Below are 20,309 nucleotides of genomic sequence, written 5' to 3' on the forward strand. Positions count from 1 at the left end.
ATGAAGGGAGCTGTTGGAAATGGGATAGAACAGATGCAAGCTTGTTTGAGCAAGACCAGCATGATCTCAATTTGCAGCATGCTGAGATTGAAGCTGATGTTGAAGATGATTATAATGATGCACCTGTCAGAGGCACTAGAACCTTAATGGACTTCTATGAAAGATGTGGTATGACCATTGTCGAGCCTTTCTGCTTTGATGAGGTTAAAAAGGAGGGTTGATAGAAAGAAGTAATGGAGGCTAAATTGAGAATGATCCACAAAAATGACACATGGGAGCTGGTTGATAGACCAGCAAACAGAAATGTTATTGGTGTGAAATGGGTGTTCAGCACCAAAAATAATGCAGATGGGTCACTGAACAAGCACAAAGCTAGATTTCTTTGAAACCTTTGCACCAGTTGCAAGGTTGGACACCATAAGGTTGTTGTTTACCTTAGCTGCTCAGAAGTAGTGGAAAGTGTATCAACTGGATGTTAAATTAGCTTTTCTGAATGGATTTCTTAAGGAAGAGACCTTTGTTAAGCAACCTGATGGATTCAAAGTCCTTGGTGAAGAGCATAAGGTCTATAAGCTCAATAAGACTTTGTATAGCCTAAAATAGGCTCCAAGGGCCTGGTATGACAGGATTGGTGCATACTTGTCAAGGCTGGGGTTCAAGAAGAGCATTAGTGAGCCTACACTCCATGTGAAGAAAACTAAAAAAAAAAACCTTACTGATTGTGTCTCTATATGTGGATGACTTGTTGGTTACTGGTTGTAGGAGTGAGTTGATTGAGGAGTTCAAGAAACAAATGCAGGATGTTTTCGAGATGACTGATTTGGGCTTGATGACTTACTTTCTTGGTATGGAAGTGAATCAAAATGAGCAGGGTATTTTCATAAGCCAACGAGTATTTGCATTGAAAGTTCTAAGCAAGTTTTGCATGACAAATTGCAAACTTGCTAGTACTCTTGTGGCACAGGGAGAAAAACTCTCCAGCAAGAGTGACCATGCATGAGTTGATGAGAAGAGCTACAGAAGTTTAGTTGGTTGCTTGGTCTATTTGACAGCAACAAGGCCAGACACCATATATGCAGTCAGCCTTCTATCGAAATTCATGCATTGCTGTAATGTTGCTCATTTCAAGGCTGCTAAAAGAGTCTTAAGGTATGTCAAAGGAACCTTAGGCTATGGAGTGAAGCTTGTACAAGCTAAGGAGATGAAACTGGTTGGCTATTCAAATAGTGACTGGGCTGGTTCAATTGATGACATAAAGAGTACATCAAAGTATTTTTTCACTCTAGGTTCAAGAGTTTTTAGTTGGATTTCTAAGAAGCAACAGACAGTAGCTCAATCCACTGCTAAGGCAGAGTATATTGTAGCTGCCACTGCTGTTAATCAAGCCATTTGGCTTAGGAGGTTTTTGAGAGACTTGAATGCTGATCAAGTGGAAGCAATAGAGATCAAAGTTGACAATCAGTCAGCTGTTGCCATTGCCAAGAATCATATTTTTCATGGCAAGACCAAGCATTTCAAGATTAAATATCATTTTGTAAGGGAGACAGAATTGTCTAAGGAAGTCAACTTAATTCATTGTTGCTCAAAGGCTCAGCTTGCAAACATTCTGACCAAGCCATTAACTGCTACAAGATTTAAGCATTTGAAAAGGAAATTGGAGTTTGCTGCTTTGTAGCCAATGAGGAGTGTTGAAAGTTGGCAACAATTCAGCAGCATGAAAGTGTCCAAGCAATAATACAGCAGCATGCATGCAGCATGCAAATGTCCATGGTGTATTTCGGTCATTAAACTTTTGTAACATGTGACATATGTTTGATTTGATTGTAACTTTTTAATTAGCTAAGGTTCAACCATGTACTTAGCAGTTTTAGTAGGTTTAGGTTATCATTAAGTTGATTTTACAGCTTGGTTATTTGCACAAGCAATCTTTATCTTCTTCCAATGTAATAGAACCATATATGTACATGTTATTTTGCTTAATGAAACAATAGAGAGAAGTCAACTTCTTTTTCTCCTTCAGCATCTGATTTTTGCTTCTATTTTTCATCTTTCAACACAAATTTTAGTTGTTTTTTATCTTTGTTTTGTTTTAAAACTCAACATATTATTTTCTATTGAGAAAAAATAATAAAGATAAGGTGATTTTGGAACTATATCCACCTATTATATATATCCATTAGCATCCCTCCGATCCTTCCTTTTAATATAATAAAACAAGGTTTTCAGGGCGAAAATGAAGTAGAATCAGAGCTCAAAAGACCCAAAAATGGAAAAATAAAACTAACCAAACAAAAGAGTAGGGACATGGTCCTGTAAAATATGGAGATGCGGGGTATTGATCCCCGTACCTCTCGCATGCTAAGCGAGCGCTTTACCATCTGAGCTACATCCCCTTTACAATTTTATTGTTCTGTTAATCTATATGTCGTGACATATGAATTAAAGATGCGATTATGCAACACTTTTTCAAGTATATAAAAATCACTTACTTTCCCCGCGTATGGTTTAAACTTTGTAGGCCTACTTTTTCCAACACAAAACCCAAAGTGTTATATATAAATGAAATATTTTTCAAATAATTTATTAAATTATGAGCAATTTAAATAAAAAATATATCAATAATTATAAAATGATTGTTGATACAAGGATTAGAAAATGGTTATAATGGTAAGCTTACCCTGGTTAGAATGGTTAGAAGATTGTATGTATTCCTCCCCTCATCGTTCCTCAGGTTCGAGCAAGATTATTTGGACACACATAGCTTCAGGGTCCTTTTTGGTTTGTAATGCCTTTTGGTCTCTTAAGGAGAATTTTTGAAATTCTAGGGATACCTTTTGGAAGAACAGTTGGATATATCTGGACCGTAGAAAGTTAATTTTTTCCTATGGTGTTAGCATCTAAACAACGGCTTCTGACCAATCTAGAGCGTACTAGGTAGGAAATCGGTCACAATAGCTATTGTCCTGTTTGCAATTGAGAAATAGAGGATACTTTCCATGTGTTTTGAGATTGTTCGATAGCAAAGGAAGTTTGGAGGCATGTTATACCAATTGATAGGCAATGCCGATTTTTCTACGAGTCTCTTCAAGATTGGTTGACTTCTAATCTTGGATGTCATGCGAGGTTGTTTGGACGAGGGGTAATTTGGTTTTATTTTTTTGAACTAATTCCTTGGCGTATCTAGAAGAATAGGAACCTACTTATCTTTCAAGGCATTACTTGGACAGCTCTTAAGACTATTAATGTTTCCTTTAGTTGGGCTCTACAGTTTGAATTAAGTCACAAAGGTTACCAACACATCCCCCAATCTAATGCTTCTTGGGCAACCATGGCAAATACATAGGTACAGTTGTTCATTGACGGTGCAATAGCTAGTGGTAATGGGAGTGCTTCTGCTAGGGGTGTGTTGCAGGACCAGCATGGGAATTGGATATTAGGGTTTAACCACTTTTTGGAGCGATGCTCAATTTTTAAGGCTAAGTTATGGGGAATTTTAGATGGTTTACTCGTACTGGTTAGTAAAACATTTAAAAGGGCCATGATTCAGACAAATAATTCGGAGGGTTGTAAATGCTTTACAAGAAAATTTGTTGGCATGCTCTGGTATTACACTGCTTAAGAGGGTCCAAAGGAGGAAGGACAGTGATGCATTAAATATGTCCTTAGAGAACTCAATCAAGTTGTTGACTATTTGGTTAAGCTGAGTCTAACAAAAAAGACAAGTCTTCAAATTTTGAATGACGTCCCAAATGAAGTTTTAGAGTTTTTTCAACAAGATAAGGCTAATGATATTTTTGCCCAATTTAATTTGATTAATTTTGTTTTCTTGTTTATTAGAAAAGAAAAAAAAAGCATAGTTGTAAGAGGAAGACAAGGGAGTTGTGGTGCGAAGGAGCAAGGTAGTGGATTGCAACCTACTCTCCTCAAGTGCACAACATTATACATACAAGTCATCTCCTGTCTAGTAGTAAATCAATGGTTAGTAGTCAGATGCTATAAGGCTAGGTAAGCTGGTTCTACCGTGCTTTAATTGATCGTTTTTTGGTATGATTTAAATTTAATTTCTATTTTCAAAATAAAGGTAAATATCTCACTCTACATTAATTTTAATTTTGATTTAACGTATAATTTAATATATTAATTTGAGTTAGTAAAATGGTTATGTTTGTGTTAGTAATTTATGAGAATGAAAAAAATTAACTTTTAAAGTATATACAAAATCAAAATTCATGTATAACTTTAGATATGATCTTTTCAAAATATGGTGCAACAAACATATAATTATAGGCTGTTATTTTCACGTCACTAAAAAACTTGTTAATAGATTCAATGATTGTTGTTTAAAGTAAGACCGAAATTTTGAAAATATAATGACTAAAAATGATTCATTTAAAGAATATAAACTAAATCTACAACTTCACATATAATATAAAAGTAATAGCAAAACTTAACCACACAGTTGGGGATTAAAATTTCAAAAATTTGTAAAATGAAAAGACTAAAATTGGTAAAATTAAAAACCAATAACTAAATCTATAAGTACAGGTCAAACAACAGAATTTGACCATTCAAAATATGATACCCTTTTTTCCATTGTACCACCTTGCGAATATGTTTGGAGCACGCTTTTTTAGTAAAGCTTTCTTATTTCTTGCTCTCTCAGTTGTTCTTGTCATCAGGAATCAATAATCATACAAATCTGGGTGATTTCCTATTTGTTCTTCAAATTACTGGTTTCTAAGAAAGCTAATTAATATAACATTCCTGCAGCTTTTGGTTGAACCTCATAACAATTGAAGCTCAGTCAGAGATGAACAGGGAGAAGGTAATGCAGAGCTTAGCTTCAGCTATGCTTTTTTATAGTTTGTCTATAAACCAAAAGATAAGCCTAAATTAACTATTGTGCAGCAACCAGTGCTTAAGTTGTCTAAACCAATTCATATGTTGCATGATAAAACCAACCCTCGCAGACTGGACTACTTGTGCATAGAAACATTCAGAGATATATCAAAAGCATCACAAATTAGAAAAGAACAAATGCAACTCAAAACCATTACTTGCAGCAATAAAAATCCATACTTGATGATTTAAAACCATCAAGCAACAACATCCGAATCAAATCCTTAAAACATACCAACAAAACTCACTTGTATCTATCTATCTATCTATCTATCTCTATATATGATGATCAAAACAAAAGGATGAGCCAAATTGACCCATTGTGAAACTCTCTTTGACAAAAACCATATCAATCACCTTTTTTCCTGAAAGAGCATCCCTCGGTGAGTCTAGCTTTACCTCCTGTAGGCTGGCAAAGAACAGTCTGGCAATTGCCACACACCACCACAGTTTGAGAGTGGCTAAACACAGTTGTTCTGCCCCCAAACCACAAACACAAGTATGTCAGGAATCATCAAATGGATAAAATACATAGCTCAATAGATAAAACGTAAATTTATAGACCCAAAGACAACTTACATGTTGAAGCAGCCTTGACATTTCACATCCTTCACCAAACAAAAGCCAACGCCCAAAGAAAAAAAGTTAATCCCAACACATACATATATCTATATATGTACAGAGAAATGGCTTTTTTGAAAATTACCATGAAGAAGGAATTGGGAGTCTGGACTAGACGCTTGAGTTTGTGCTTCTTCTTCTCAAGTTCTGCTGGAGGATTGAGCAAATCGATGTCGTTTTGGAGACCCTAATAATTTCCAAGTTATAAGCAAAACTCAAATCTATCAGGTTCAGTAAGGAAAAAAACCGACATAAAAAGAAAACAATAACAGAACAGAACAAAGAGCAACTTCAACGCACCATTTTCGGTTTGGCGGCTTGGGTATTTCAACAGCAACTTATAAACCCTCGAAATCTTGAAAGGCGGCAGAGGTGAAGATGGGAGAAAGCACTGAGAATGTAATCTTTTATATCTGGAGGAGAAGAGAGATTGCCCTACGTCGGGTTCTTTCTTTTTTTTTTCGGCCAGGCCCTAAGTCGGTTTAGGCTTATAATCAGTATCATATTTGGTTTATTGGAACTTTTAATATGATTTTATATATATATGGTGTGTTTTTATGCTGTTTAACAAATTGATATTTACATTAAGGATATTTTTTAAATTTGTTATTTTTTCCTATAATGATAAAGTAATTTTCAAAATAATACAATATATTTTTTAAATTAAGGATTTTTATTGTTATCTATATTTTTTAACAATCTCATTATACGTTTTAATTGTATCTGCTTTTTTTATACAATGTTTAGAACTGTTCATAGTTCCTACTCAACTCAATAGGAGGATAATGCGTTTCAGTGCACTCAAACCCACATCTTCCTATATTAGCAACTATAGCTATACCGATCAAACTAAAAGCCAATCGACTTTTTGTTATCTAATTTAGTGTTTAGTTGACTTGTAATATCAACCTAGTCAAATGTTTAACATATAATATAAACTAGAGTTATGGCACATCCACAATATAGGAAAAATTTATATAATAAATGTTCAAAAAAATCATATAAAAACTAATTGATATTTTGGTTACGATAGTAAAAGTAAATGTTTATTATGTATTATTTTGAATTCAAATGATAAAAACTTTATTGATTTAATATATATAAAAAATACACACATAAAATATATAATATAATTTTTATATATGATAATATTTTAATAATTTTACAAGTAAATTAATACTTGATTGACCCGTAAGACAAATTCGATAAAAAACGTTAACATATATGTGTAGATAATATATGACATATACAAAGAGATAATAGATTTACAAATACAAGATTAAATCCTCAACCCCGTATCAATTAACTTACAAAAAATTTGCTGAATCATTGACATGGTCTAGAGTAAACAGATATCAGATACATATAATATATAAATCAAATATTTATAAAAGTACAAAGCAAATAAATAGGAAAGTTTTTATTAATTTAATTCATTGGATAATATTTTAAAAATTACTTGTATTGCTTCCTTAAATACAAGTATCTTGTATGGATATAAAAGCTTTTGGTTTCACTAACAAGGATTAAAACAAACTTAAAGGCTAGCAATCAACTTTGAACTTTCTCAATTAAAAATGTAAGACTTCATTTTTTCAATATCTGCAGAATGTAGTTGGTACCAGAATATATAAAAATATTTATAGAAATATTGCTTAGCCAAATATAAAAACATACAAATAAATGCAGCATCAACAAATTCTTTTAATCTTTTTTTTCCTCAGGAAAAAAGACTATAATGTCTATGACGAATGAAAATAACCACCCATTTTATAAATACATCCCAACAACATACCCCCATACACTTTAGCCCCTCCTTTTTTTTTTCTTTTTTTTCTTTGTCCCATTTTTTCCCCTGTTAGCAGAGATTCACGAATGGGAGCTGCTCCAGCAGCAATTGTTGAGTCGACAACAATTAGGGTCATGGAAATAAGGGGGGGAATTGAAAGACTCACAATTTACAGATCTATCCTTGCTCTTTGAAATTTCTATCCTAAAAATGGTGGGGCTTTAGAGTGATGAAGCCCCCCACCAATCAAACGACAAAGAGTAACAACTAAGACCACTCAGCAAGGGAGCACCGGACGGAGGAGCAGAAAACAGAATTCACAGAAATAGTAAAGCCCTCTTGAGAGAATTACAGCTAGACCTTTTCAAGCTAAACACCCAGCAAGAGCCTAAACACATCACTCAATGAAATGATTCCTTCTACTCGCTTGCTGCCAGCTTCCACAATCACAAGTCTCCTAACCCCTGTGAGAATACAAGCAACAATGCAGTATAGAGTAGATTGTATTGGAAAAAAAGATGAAAAGGAAGCTTCCTTCTTCAAAGTAATTATAAGAGAAAAAAAAGAGAGAACAGATAAAATGGATACCAGGACTTGCCAACCGCTCCATCACTTTGTGCAGAGTATCTGACCGTAGACACATCTGACATCTTTGTCCATTGATAGAATTTGCATCTTGACACAGTTGCAATGCCTGCGAGGTCCAAGTATCACAAATTTCTTTCAAGGTATCGGACATTATCACCAGTAAGAAAAGATCTTTCTCTACTTGGATTTAACCATACTGGCAGTCTACATGCATAAACAACGTTTTCCAATTACCTGATGAATACTCATTTCGTCAAGACGAATTTGTGCGTAAGCTTTATCCTTTGCCAAAGCAGTTATATCACTGTCAAGCAAACAACCAGAGAAAAACTTTTGTAAGGAACATAATTTATTAATTTGGCTCCAACAGTTTCTTCTTTTATAGTTCTCATTTCCCACTTGAAAAAGAAACAGAATACCTCCGTGAATATACGTCAAGCAATGAGTCATTTTCATCCACTATTGGTATGGAACTTACATCGGCTGCAAAAGAAGATGTGATCTTGTAAGATGATTACCAACAACATATGAGAAATGGTAAAGAGAAGATAGAAATACCGGCGCCAAAGAGACAAAGCCCACAAGCACTCAACGGTCACTAATAACTCTAACAGCATTAAGTCATTCCCTTGCTAAAGAATATAAAGAGAAAAGCAGGGAAGAATGCTTCTAAAACAAAAAGGACTAGTAATGATGCAATAACTTTTCAACAATACCAGTCCTTGATACTTCCAATGAACTTATATCAGTAGTCAAATGTAACATATAAGCGTTAACCAAGAAGCTAAATAACAAGCTTGGCATGCAATGAAAAGATGTAGGTGCAAAAAGTAACATTACTTATTCAACATTATAAGATAGCATGCTTAAAAATTCTATTCTTTTCCATTTGTCCACGATGTTATAATTTCTATCTTATTGTAGAGACAGCAGCAGCGGCTTGAAGCCTTAAGCATAAAGGCTTCAGGTTACCTTGAACTAACAGTGATAAGGCAGCACCAAGAGAGGCATTTGGTCGCAGCATTGCCAACGACTGACCATTTAATTCCCCAATTTCCGGTACCCAAGTACCCAAGGGAATTGAACAAATTGGTTGTTGAAGAATGGGCAAGGAACTAGATGAATGTTTAAAATGTCTCAATATACCTGAAAATTAGGCTCCAGTTAGAAAGAATTCATTCCCCCTAAACAAACAAAGTAAAAGATCAAGTACCATCAGCCAACAACAAAAAACACACATTTTAGTACTTCCGACAAGGTGGCAAGATTTAGCAGTTGTGGAAATGAACCATCCTGTGAAGCAGAATGAATGATGGGAACCATTGCCACCTTACTTCTTAAAATCTTCAGCACAACATCCTTCAACGAATCATAAGGCCCAGCCTGCATACGATGGTACAAAATGTTATCATAGCGATACAAAAGTAACCTAACCTTCTAAAAGCTGGCTCTAACTTCAGTGAAGACCATTGTTCTGGCAAATATTAGCAAAAGAAGCATTCTAGCTACAACAAATATTACCTTAAACAAACAGGTACGAGTTGATATATGATAAATAAAAGTACAATGAAGATTCTTTGGAAACGTGGGCTATAAAGGACCCAAGAGCTTAAAAATAGGTAATTCATTCTATAATAAATTCTGGGAGAAACATCAAGATTTAGTGACCTCAGTATCATGAATCCAAATAATATCATTCAAAATCTGGAATTGCACCCTAAGAAATCACTCTCTTTTTCACGATAGATGCCAGAATAGTCTAATATAGAAAAGCAATAGGTAAAGATTGCACAGTCAAAAACAGCTCATCCTAATAATTTCAACAGTTAACAACTCATCTTTCTAACCAAAAGCAGGTGTTTCATTTAACATATGAGCAGCGAATTAAGTATTAATGAGGCAACTTTTCCACCTTCATGTCCAAAAAAAAAAATGTAAAATGTAAAATAAATCAAAAGCAAACCCAAATGATTTAGAGATGCTAGATAATACTGGAAATGAAGCACTTACATGAACAAGACATCTAGGGTATGAACTTGCATTGCCATCAATTTGTCTGCTGAGATGCACCTTTCCCTCTTTCCAAGCTGATATTGTGTGTGTCTCTAATTCTTCCTCTGTCAAATTCGAACCATGATTCCCCAACTGTCCCTCAAAGAGTTATAAATGTTAAATGTACTCAAGCTTATTACAAGTTAGGGAAAAATACCATGTATTTCCACATTTCAACTAGTATGTATCAGAAAGCTTAAAAACTCATGAATGCTCCTAAAATATATGTTACCTTAACTATTGAATTACAGTTATTTGAAACATACAGTTAGACACAGAAAAAAAATTTTTAAAAATACTGATAGTCCGATAGAAACATGTATTCAAGGTTAAAAAACTTTAGACATTTAAAATCTCACCAATATTTTTAGAATGAAAAACTTTAATTGATTCTCAAACCATTATCTATCAGATTTGGGTAACATTTAGTCCATCATTGTTAGGTGTATTATGTAAGGAGGCTCGTATGGTGATTTGCATGTTGCAGTTAGGTGGCTCTCCAGTTTTCTGTTCCTATCTCTTGCCAATCTTGGTCACCCGCTAAGTTCAGCATAATAAGAAAGAAGCATGGTTAATTTCATGCTAGAATCCCATTAAAAGTAACAGCAACTCATCTATTTCATGTACATTTCTCTTAATAAAGTTGCTAACTTGTATTCCAATTGCAAATAAAGTTTTCTGAAATTTTATCACAGTTTGGATTTGACATGTGAATGAAAAACTGAACTTTTGCTCCCAAACTCACCTCTCTTAGGATAAGAATAAAGTCCAGTGCACTAAGAACTCCAACAAACTGGCCCTTGAAAGAATCCCAGAGAGGAGCCATGGGGATTCCCTGAACATAGCATAAATCAACAAAGATAATAACCGAGCTTACAATCAGCAGGGTTAAAAGTAAAGCCCATACAAATTGCACACAGTAGTAAAGGGTAAAAACCTAAACAAAATGCAGATGATTTATAACAAAGAAACTAGTGAAGGAAAAATTTCTTCAACGAAGAAGTGGAAAGTGAAACAAAAAGGGAGAGAGAAAAGGAAACTAGCAATAGAAAGAACAATCACATGCACCATGAGGTTATCTTCTCTCTAGATGAAAACCAGGAAACATTAGTGGAACCTTTAGGGGTAGTGCCTGTGCAAGTCTTTTCACTGCAGCATGTTTTTTGAGTTCATAAAAGAGATTCACCTGTTCATGCAGAATATGGAATGCTTGCTTCACAGCTATATTGACATCCAAGGCAATAACCTGCAACAATGAAATCATTCAGGTAGACCAGGCCTGAAGCCACTACCCTAATAAGTTACCACATAAAGAGCTCCCAGAGAAAGGTAATTCATTCAAACCTTGCTCGAGTCCGGAAGCAACTCATACGCGGTATGTCTTGACAAGAAAGTGGCTGCGCGCTGCCGAGAGACTTCTAAATCTGCATCTGATATAGTTGGAACTGGTTCCTACAAGTTACCCCCAAAAACTGACATAAGTGCTTATACATCTAAAATCTAACATATCATGATAACTTAATAAACGACTAATGTAAACACAAAATAAGATTAAGTTTTTAAAAAGCATACCGAACAAATAAAAACATCATCAACATCCATGTGGGATCTACTTGGGGCCTCAGGACTAACACTTGGAGAAACCGCATCCAGTTCCCTAGCTATAAAGACAGTGTTAACCACACCATAATTACCATTTACAAAGGGTTGCCGATCATCATGCCGCCATTCACCATCAACAAAAAACTTAAACTGCCAGGAAACAGAAATGAAACCTGAATATCAGTTTCAAGTTGAGAATAGATGTGCATTTCAGAGTTAGGACTACAATGCATACCACATACAAATGATTAAAGATAGGTGCTTTGATTCATGCATTCCCCTACTCAAGGTTAGTACACAACATGGATTAAAAGCGAAAAACAGTTGCAAAGTGGTCAATCTATATGATGACAAAATCTCAACATGAATCGTGAAGCAACACAAGTTATTTTGGAGTTATAGCTTAATGAGCTTAGTTTACCATTAACAGGATGATCTCCAGGATGCAGAACTTAAGAACTCAACTAGGATCTTATTAATAGAAGATAAAGGTTGCACCATTTACTTCCAATGATTTATCAGTATCATTTCCACAATTATCTCGATTGGAGAGGAAGGACTAAAAATTCAGTATCGTATGCACCTTACAGAAGAATAGGATTAAATATGTTGCTTATATAGGTCCAACTCTTCTAATCTAGAACAGGTATCATAAAACTGTTGAGGGTGTGCTGAGTGCCATACTTCTTGCACTTTAGTGACTTGGCAAGCAACTAATTTGGTGACATATTTGTTTACTATCTCTTCCCCTCCTTCAAAAGCAGCAATGGAAGATATATGACCAGTGTGTTTTCATTATTAACAGATTCAACAAAATTTAAGGATCAGATAAAAAAAATCAGAATTGACCATGATTTTAATATGAAAATCTACAAAACCATTTAGCAAAATCAAGAACACTACATTACATTGCAAATTAGAAGTCAGTTCTAAATATGGCTTTTTCCATCTGAACTACAGATAGTGATCATAGAAGCTGATTAACCTGATGATATCCAGGACTCAAGCTACAAATTACTTGAAATACAGTGGGGCAACCCTCCATTGGAGACATAGGTATATGCTCTGACCACCTGCGCACATGCCAATACAATCAATTGCTATTTCCAACCTAAATTCGCGAGAAGTCCTTAAGGTATAATAAACTTAACAAATAAGTCTAGGAAAAATCAAATTTGATCTTCTTCAGCTCTCACCTAGTAAAAGAACCAGTTAGAAACACTCTACTTCCCCCATAAGGCCAGATGAAGCGCATTGGAACCAAAAGTGGCCTCGAAACTCCCCTGTTTTCATGGCCAGTTTCTGGACCAGAAGCAAACATTTCCTCCACAATTTACACAAATACAAAATTATGAATCCACCAAAACTAAAATTCAACAGACTTCCCACTTGATTTTTCGTCTTTTTTATCCAGGATAACACTAATATCCAAGCAAGCTTCACCGAGCTTATCAAGATTGGTAAATATCATAAAATTTTCGGGTTTTTCAATAGGGATCCTCTACAATAGGGGGCAGAGGACCCCGTAATGGTTACACATTAAAGCTACGATTCAAACCCATACTCAAAAAAGATTACCTCTTTTTCCTTTTCTAATTAATACCTCAAAATGAAACCCTAAAATCTCCAAATCAGAACCTCTAAAATTCAACCCTGGATTCGATAATCCTTTTACATGCAGCACCACCCAAACCCCAATCAAAACCTCCCGAAAATCAACAAGTTCAATCCCAAAAGTCCACAAATCAAAACTGTTATGAACAAACCCATCAAACTCTCAGCTGGAAAAAAATTAAAGGACCATCAAGCACCCAAAATTAGAACTCTGATCTGACATTAAAAGCAAGAATTCGACACTGAATCAAATCCGAAACCCTAAATTGTAGAACTAGAGGAAGCTGACAGAGTGGGTTTTTTGAGTAAACGACTATAGAAAGCGGAAATTTTCGAGGATTAAAAAGGGAGCTTGAAAGGAAGAAAACCTAGCTTTGATAGAGAAATATCAGAGAGTTGGCATTGGTTGGATCTTCAAGAGAATTTGTGACCTCTCAGTGAAGAATCTGACTATGAATTTTAAAATATTTTTTTATGTAAATTAATAAATAAAAAGTTTATAAGAAGAAGGAAACGAACAATACAAATAGTAAATAAATTTATAATAATTGCAGTAAGAAACTTTATGATAACGAAATATTTTAGACTTATTTTATACCTCCAAATCTATTTCTTTCTCAACTTATAAATAAGATAATTTCAACTTACTCGAATTAATAATATTAATGTCTATCCCATTGAATTAAGATTTGATCCCCATGAATTTAAGCATTTAAATTTTATTGTTTAATAAAATATTATAATTTCTTTAAAAATATGGTTCTCAATTGTTTTTTTTAATTTAATAAAAATCATTTTAGCCTAAAATACCAAAATAAGAAATTAATAATTGAATGTCAACTTAATTAAACTTAGATAAATGACTCATTAATAACTTTTAGTAGTTGATTTTTGTAAAATTAAATAAACATTAAATTTACAAAATTAAGTTTGCTTTTTAATATTCATAATATTTTATAGCATTTTATATTTTAATTGAATCAACATTTAATTTTTTAAATATATTTAATAACTGAATTTGAAAAAATTATTATAAAATTTTAAAAAATATGCTCATCAAGACAAGTGTGTAAAGTTGAACATGTCAAATTGAGGTTTACTTCTAAATAAATTATATTTATTTTTGTTAAAATTAAAATATTTAACTTTTATTGAAAATTATCTCACATAATATAACATATTATATTAATAATATTAAATTTATAAAATAAAATTTGAAAAACCAATATTTATTATTATCAATAAGGTAATTATATTGGGTAGTTAATTTTACTAATATATCTAACAAGTTTATAATATAGATACATTATTTATAAAATTTTATAAAAAAATAATGATTAACTGTAACACCCTTATACCCAGTTCGATCCAAGGAACTTGATATAGGAATATTACATTTGGTGCCAAAGTGATTTTGGCTAATTACTAATATATTTAAGCATTTTTAAAAAAATTAATTTTTCATAAATTATATTTTTGTCTCTACTACTTTGTAATACACTTGATCTTCCCAAGTACATGTCTTTCTATTCAAAATTTTGAAACATATCCTCTTGACACTTGGAGATATGATGAGATAGATGCTCACAACCTCAATTACAACTCCTCAAAATCACTGTACCTAATATGCGCATAGAAAACAAAATCGTACGCTAAATAAAACTCAGTGGTATTTCTATAATCTGAATATTTAAAGACATGATAATATAATAAGCACAATTAAATTATAAGGACATATTAATGTCTAGTATCATGACTATCGATTTTTTTATTAAACAATATCCTATTCGCACAATTGCTATATAAATGGTTATTCACATATCAAACTATATTTTTTCGTACAATGGCATTAGTCATGCAATGCTCAATTCATGAATACATCATTATATACTATACTCAATTTCATCACTTGCTATATAATAGCTTTCCATAATTTGTTCACATATCATTTAAACAATGGCACTATCCATTTCATATTCAATTCATTAGTATTTAACTCATGTATTCCATGTATTTATAACATATTTCACATTCTATTTTCAATTCACTATATCAATTTCATTTATCATACCATGCCATTTAAATATCAATTATAAAACTTTATTATATGTTTACCCCTATTAACACGACTCGGGCTCGGACGGATACACAGACCCAACTAAAACACACCAGTTTGGCACCCAGTGCCTCATCGGATAATTCGAAGTAATAATTTGACACTTAGTGTCTCATCGTCTAAACCGAAGTAAATTGACACCCAATGCCTCATCGAGTTAATCCGAAGTAATAAATTGACACCCAATGTCTCATCGACTCAAAGTCAAAGAAATCCCTAAACTCTTTCAATCCTATGGCATGCCATCTATATTCGACTCAACCCGATACAGTTAATAGGGTTCCAATTCACTTTTCAAATACAACCAATATTCATTTCAATTCAAATAATCAATATATTTAATATATATATACCAATTCAATCAATATAAATTCAATAAATTCATCACATATTAAATCAATCCATTTCAATTGCAAAACACAATAATTCTCACCTCAACACTTACCATATACATTAAATTAAAAATTCAACAATTAATAACTAGTTTCGGATTATAGAAATACAAACCGGAAATTCTGAGCTATTCGACATCGCCTGTTTCTTTTCCCTTTTTAGTCGATGATTTCGGTACGACATTAGCTACAGAATTAAAACAATTAAAATTCATCAATATAATACAATTCAATTTCATATTTAATATTTCAATTTTTACTCAAATATTGCCTAAATTTCAATTTAGTCCCTAAACTAAGACTAACTTTTATTCTTCACATTTAGTTCTTTATTTTCATGCAAATTCCATTTTAGACTAAATTCAACTCTCTATTTTCACATAAATCCCTAAATTTTAAATTTTTTATAATTTAGTCCCTATTACTCAAAACTTATAATTTATTCCATAATTTAATCCCTTTCTCAATTCTATCTTAAAAATCTATCAATTTAATCCCTAATACTCAAATTATTCAACATAGACAATATCTAAAAATCCAATAATTTCTAAAATTTCAGCATAGGTTAAGTAGTATTGAATACTAGGGTTTCAAAAACATAAAAATTATAAGAAAAGGGACTAAATTAACTAACCAATTGAACTTTGAACCCTTGAAACCCTAACTTTTCTCCTTCTTTCTTCCTCTTTTTCTTTCCTCTTTTTCTTTCTTCATTCTATTCTCTGTTTCTTTTTCAATTCATTTTTCTTTTCTTTTATTTGTTTTGTTTTAATTATAATTATACACTTAATTAATAAGTAATACATATTTTATTATTAAATACATATATTTATTATTATTACACATGTATTTACCAACACCACCCACTTGTCAATTTATGGCTTAATTGCTTATTTAGTCCCTTCACCTTTCTTCTAATCTATAATTCAACTTTCTCCTTATATGCAATCTAGTCATTATACCTAATTACTCTTAATTTAAACAAATTCACCTAATCAAAACCTAATTAACCACACAACTAATTTCGTAAATATTTTTACGCAACTAATCTCTTAATTAACCTAATAAATATTTACGAATCTGTTTTACGAAAACGGAGACCCGAAAATACACTTTTCAATACCCGTGACTATCGGGTTGTTATATTAATTTTTAACATCTAATTTTTTAAATTTATCTTTCAATTTTTTTTTAATTTGCCTTTATTTTTATAAAAAAAATATTATTGTTTTGTGTGCATAAATTTGGTAGTCACTTGAATGCTTTTATTAATGTGAATAAATGTCAAAAATTTGTTGTTTTCCCAAAAAAAATTATAAAAATTAAAATTTAAACAATTTTGATTGATTAAAAATACAAAAATAAACTTAAAATGATTTATAAATACAAAAATACTCTAAATTTAGTGATATAAATCAAATGTGATTTCAACTCAGTTGATTTACTTTTATATATCTTCAAATTGAACCAAACATCTTAGGTTAAATAAAACATTACTTTTGCGAATTATAATAATAAAATAAAATTCGAATAATAAATGTGATTAGCATTATTTTAACCTAAATCACATTTGAAAAAATGAATACCCTTAATTGTTATGCCATCACATCATATAAGAGTCAAATAAAACATATTTTATTAAAACTAAAGTTATTCAACAAATTTAATTAGTGAATAGTATGGTATTGTGAGATGATTTGATTGAGCGGTGATGAAGTGACATTCAGGTTAGAAATGTAGGACCCACATGAGATCATTGTGCCAATAATAGGTGGGGGCCACAGCTAAATAAAACTGAAAATCTCACTTTTCTTTTTTACATTTTGGTGAAATCATAATTTTGATTTATTTAATTTTATATTATTAATTTTTTTATTTTCATAATATTATTAATTTTATTGTATATTATTTATAATTTTATAAATTTTAAAGGAGATTAAAATCTAATTTTCCATTTTAGAGGACTAAGGTCTTACTTACCTTTACTTTCAAAGTAATATTGTAAAAAAGAAAAAAAAAAGAACTGTAGTTGCCTTGGAGTATTATGGTTTTAAAAAAAATTAAATTGAATATCAAAAGTAACTAACTAAATTGAATTTCATCAATTTGGATTGGGTTAGTTAATCTGTTTTTAAAAAATATTAAAAAAATGCTTTTCAAAGTTTTTTTTGCTTATTTATATATAAATATTTATTTTTATATTAGAAGGAAGTTAAAAATATATATAAATTAATTAAAATTAATGAAAAAGCGGTTTGAATTTTTCAAAATGTGCAAATATTGAGAGCTAAACTTTTTTAATTTTTAAGATTATGATTGAACTTGATAGAATATGTAAATATTGAGAGCTAAATTTATTTTTATGCTAATAAAAAATGACATATTAATATTTCACTAAAATTATTAATATAATTGGAAGACTAAAATAGAACTACTCTAATAATTAGATGACCATGTGTGGAATTTATCCAAAAAGTAAAGTATAATGGATTAATCCCAAATTTGGAGGGAGTAAGATCAAACTTATGCTTTCTTTCTTCAATTTCATATATTTTTGTTTTCTTATAGCCTTCAAACAACACTAAACTTTATTAGTTTAATACAAAACAATCTGCATCAGCAATCATATTTTAAATTGTTAAGACTACAAATTTTTAATTAAGATCAAACTTAGTCAAATGATTGAGATTTTTTAAATAAAATATTTTTATTCAAAGTTCAAACAATTTATACAAAATATTCATGTAAATGAGAAAAAAAAGGTTTTGCTAAAAGCTTAGAATCTTTATTTATTTTTGAAGAAGTTGTTGGGTAATTATAAATAATACATTTAAATAATTATAAAAAAACTTAATCATTTTAGAATAACATCGAGAATATATCTAAATAAAGTCCGCATATATTTGAAAAAAAATGATGTGACTCAGAATTTGGGATTTTAAAATTTAAGATGTCAAATATTTTTTATTTTAAAAAGTTACAACAACAATTTGAATATTATTAATTATTACAAATACTAAAGTGAATAATTAACTTAAATCTAACTAACTAACTAAAATAAATAATCAACATATTTATGTACTATGAGTAGGGATGAGCAAAACTTGATTCGACTAGAAAAAATCGAAATTTTTTTGAATTTTGAGTTAATCGAATTGAGTTATTTTGTATTTCGAGTCAATTCAAATAAGTAATTCGAGTTTCGAGTTCGAGTCAAATTGAATTTTACAATTCGAATAACTTGAATAGTTCAAATAACTCAGATAACATATAAGTATAAATACCCCTTTGGTCCTTGTTAATTTTGAAAATGAACAAATTGGTCTCTCTCACAACTTTTATGAAAAAATTAAAATAATTTTTAATTTTAAAAATATTTATAAAAATTCCAATATTTTTAATAAGAAAATAAAAATTAGGCACTCTAAAAAAATTCTAAAGAGTATATAAATAAACTTATAAAATAAAGAATTTCATGTGATAGTCTGATGTCCAAGAGTGTTCACCGCCTTAGGTGTGGCCTGAATTCGAGTCGTACTATTTGCGTTGGTTGTTCAGGTTTTACTCTGTTATTGTAATTCACCAAAAAATAAATAAATAAAATAATAATTTTGAGGACCTTAATAAGTAAATTTCAATATTTTTTTCCTCTTATTTTGCTTTGAAAGAGTTTCAAATATATATAGTTTTAAATTCATGTATTCTAATATGGAATTGGTTATATTATAACAAAATTTTAATTTGACACGTTTAATTTTTTTAATTTAACTCGAATAATTTTACTCAATTCAATTCGATTTGAAATTTTTTAAATCGAATTAAAATGATAAAATAGGACTTATCAATTTGTTTAAATTGAAATTTTTTTACTCGATTTGATTGATTGCTAACTATTAATTATAAGAACCGAACCTTATTAATTAGTTAAATCAAGATCTCATTTTTTTTTTACTATTTTGTACTTTGAAAATATAAAGAGTGTCTTAGTTGACAAACTTGATTTGGCAATGGGAAAATCATGAAAAAGACTTTTTTTTTTTTTTCAAATTCAAAGAGTGGGGCTATGAAGTATGAAATATGCATGTAATGGCATTGTCTTTTTCTTTTGGTCAAAATTCATGACAGTTGGCCCCCATTTTTGTCTCTTCAGAATTCAGTCATTTGTACATTGACAGATCTGATAATAGCCGATACTTGGTTTCTAACGCTGTTTATTTTTTAGAGGTATTGCGGTTTTAGTGGTAAATGGAAAAATTACAATTTTTTAAAAATAATATTTTATTTTATTTTATTAATCTCAATGAAAATATTTAGTTATTTATTTCTTAAAAAATTTAATAATTCAACTTATAACTTATAAACACAAAAATTTTATAATTTTATCTAAATCCTTCTATTTTAGATATTATAATTTTTGAATTTATATCATTTAATCAATCATAAATGACAGTGTATTGTATATACTGTTGATTTTGTCTGATTCATAATAATAATTAAAACTCTCTTTCATGTAGGGATAAACAAGAAAAATCGAAAAACTAAAAAAAAATTGACCCGAGATATTTGAATAGTTTTTAAAATATAAGTTAAAAAATCACAGTTATATGATTCAATCATAATTTTATTTTTATTTTGA

At 30.9% G+C, this 20,309-nt stretch overlaps 2 protein-coding genes and 1 non-coding gene across 3 annotated transcripts; all 3 read right to left on the reverse strand.

Annotated features, from left to right (window-relative positions):
- Positions 1-2,320: 2,320 nt before the first annotated feature.
- Positions 2,321-2,393, reverse strand: TRNAA-AGC (transfer RNA alanine (anticodon AGC)). The gene has a single exon. It is a non-coding gene; the product is annotated as a tRNA-Ala (tRNA).
- Positions 2,394-5,038: 2,645 nt separating this feature from the next.
- On the reverse strand, positions 5,039-6,031 carry LOC107958670 (40S ribosomal protein S27-2). Its single transcript, XM_016894501.2, has 4 exons — positions 5,821-6,031; positions 5,606-5,707; positions 5,479-5,507; positions 5,039-5,375 (listed from the first exon to the last, which is right to left on the reverse strand). Exons 1-4 carry the CDS (start codon positions 5,821-5,823, stop codon positions 5,249-5,251), a joined length of 261 nt encoding a protein of 86 aa, XP_016749990.1. The 5' UTR covers positions 5,824-6,031; the 3' UTR covers positions 5,039-5,248.
- Positions 6,032-7,204: 1,173 nt separating this feature from the next.
- On the reverse strand, positions 7,205-13,764 carry LOC107958671 (sucrose nonfermenting 4-like protein). The gene is made up of 13 exons (XM_016894502.2): positions 12,748-13,764; positions 12,537-12,624; positions 11,522-11,701; positions 11,294-11,401; positions 11,136-11,195; positions 10,695-10,784; positions 9,908-10,042; positions 9,136-9,280; positions 8,870-9,043; positions 8,317-8,380; positions 8,132-8,201; positions 7,898-8,003; positions 7,205-7,773 (listed from the first exon to the last, which is right to left on the reverse strand). The coding sequence occupies exons 1-13, from the start codon at positions 12,870-12,872 to the stop codon at positions 7,679-7,681; spliced, it is 1,440 nt and encodes a 479-aa protein (XP_016749991.2). The 5' UTR covers positions 12,873-13,764; the 3' UTR covers positions 7,205-7,678.
- Between the last annotated feature and the right edge of the window lie 6,545 nt (positions 13,765-20,309).

Source organism: Gossypium hirsutum, chromosome D11 (genome assembly GCF_007990345.1).
Source record: "Gossypium hirsutum isolate 1008001.06 chromosome D11, Gossypium_hirsutum_v2.1, whole genome shotgun sequence".
Lineage (NCBI taxonomy): Eukaryota > Viridiplantae > Streptophyta > Magnoliopsida > Malvales > Malvaceae > Gossypium > Gossypium hirsutum.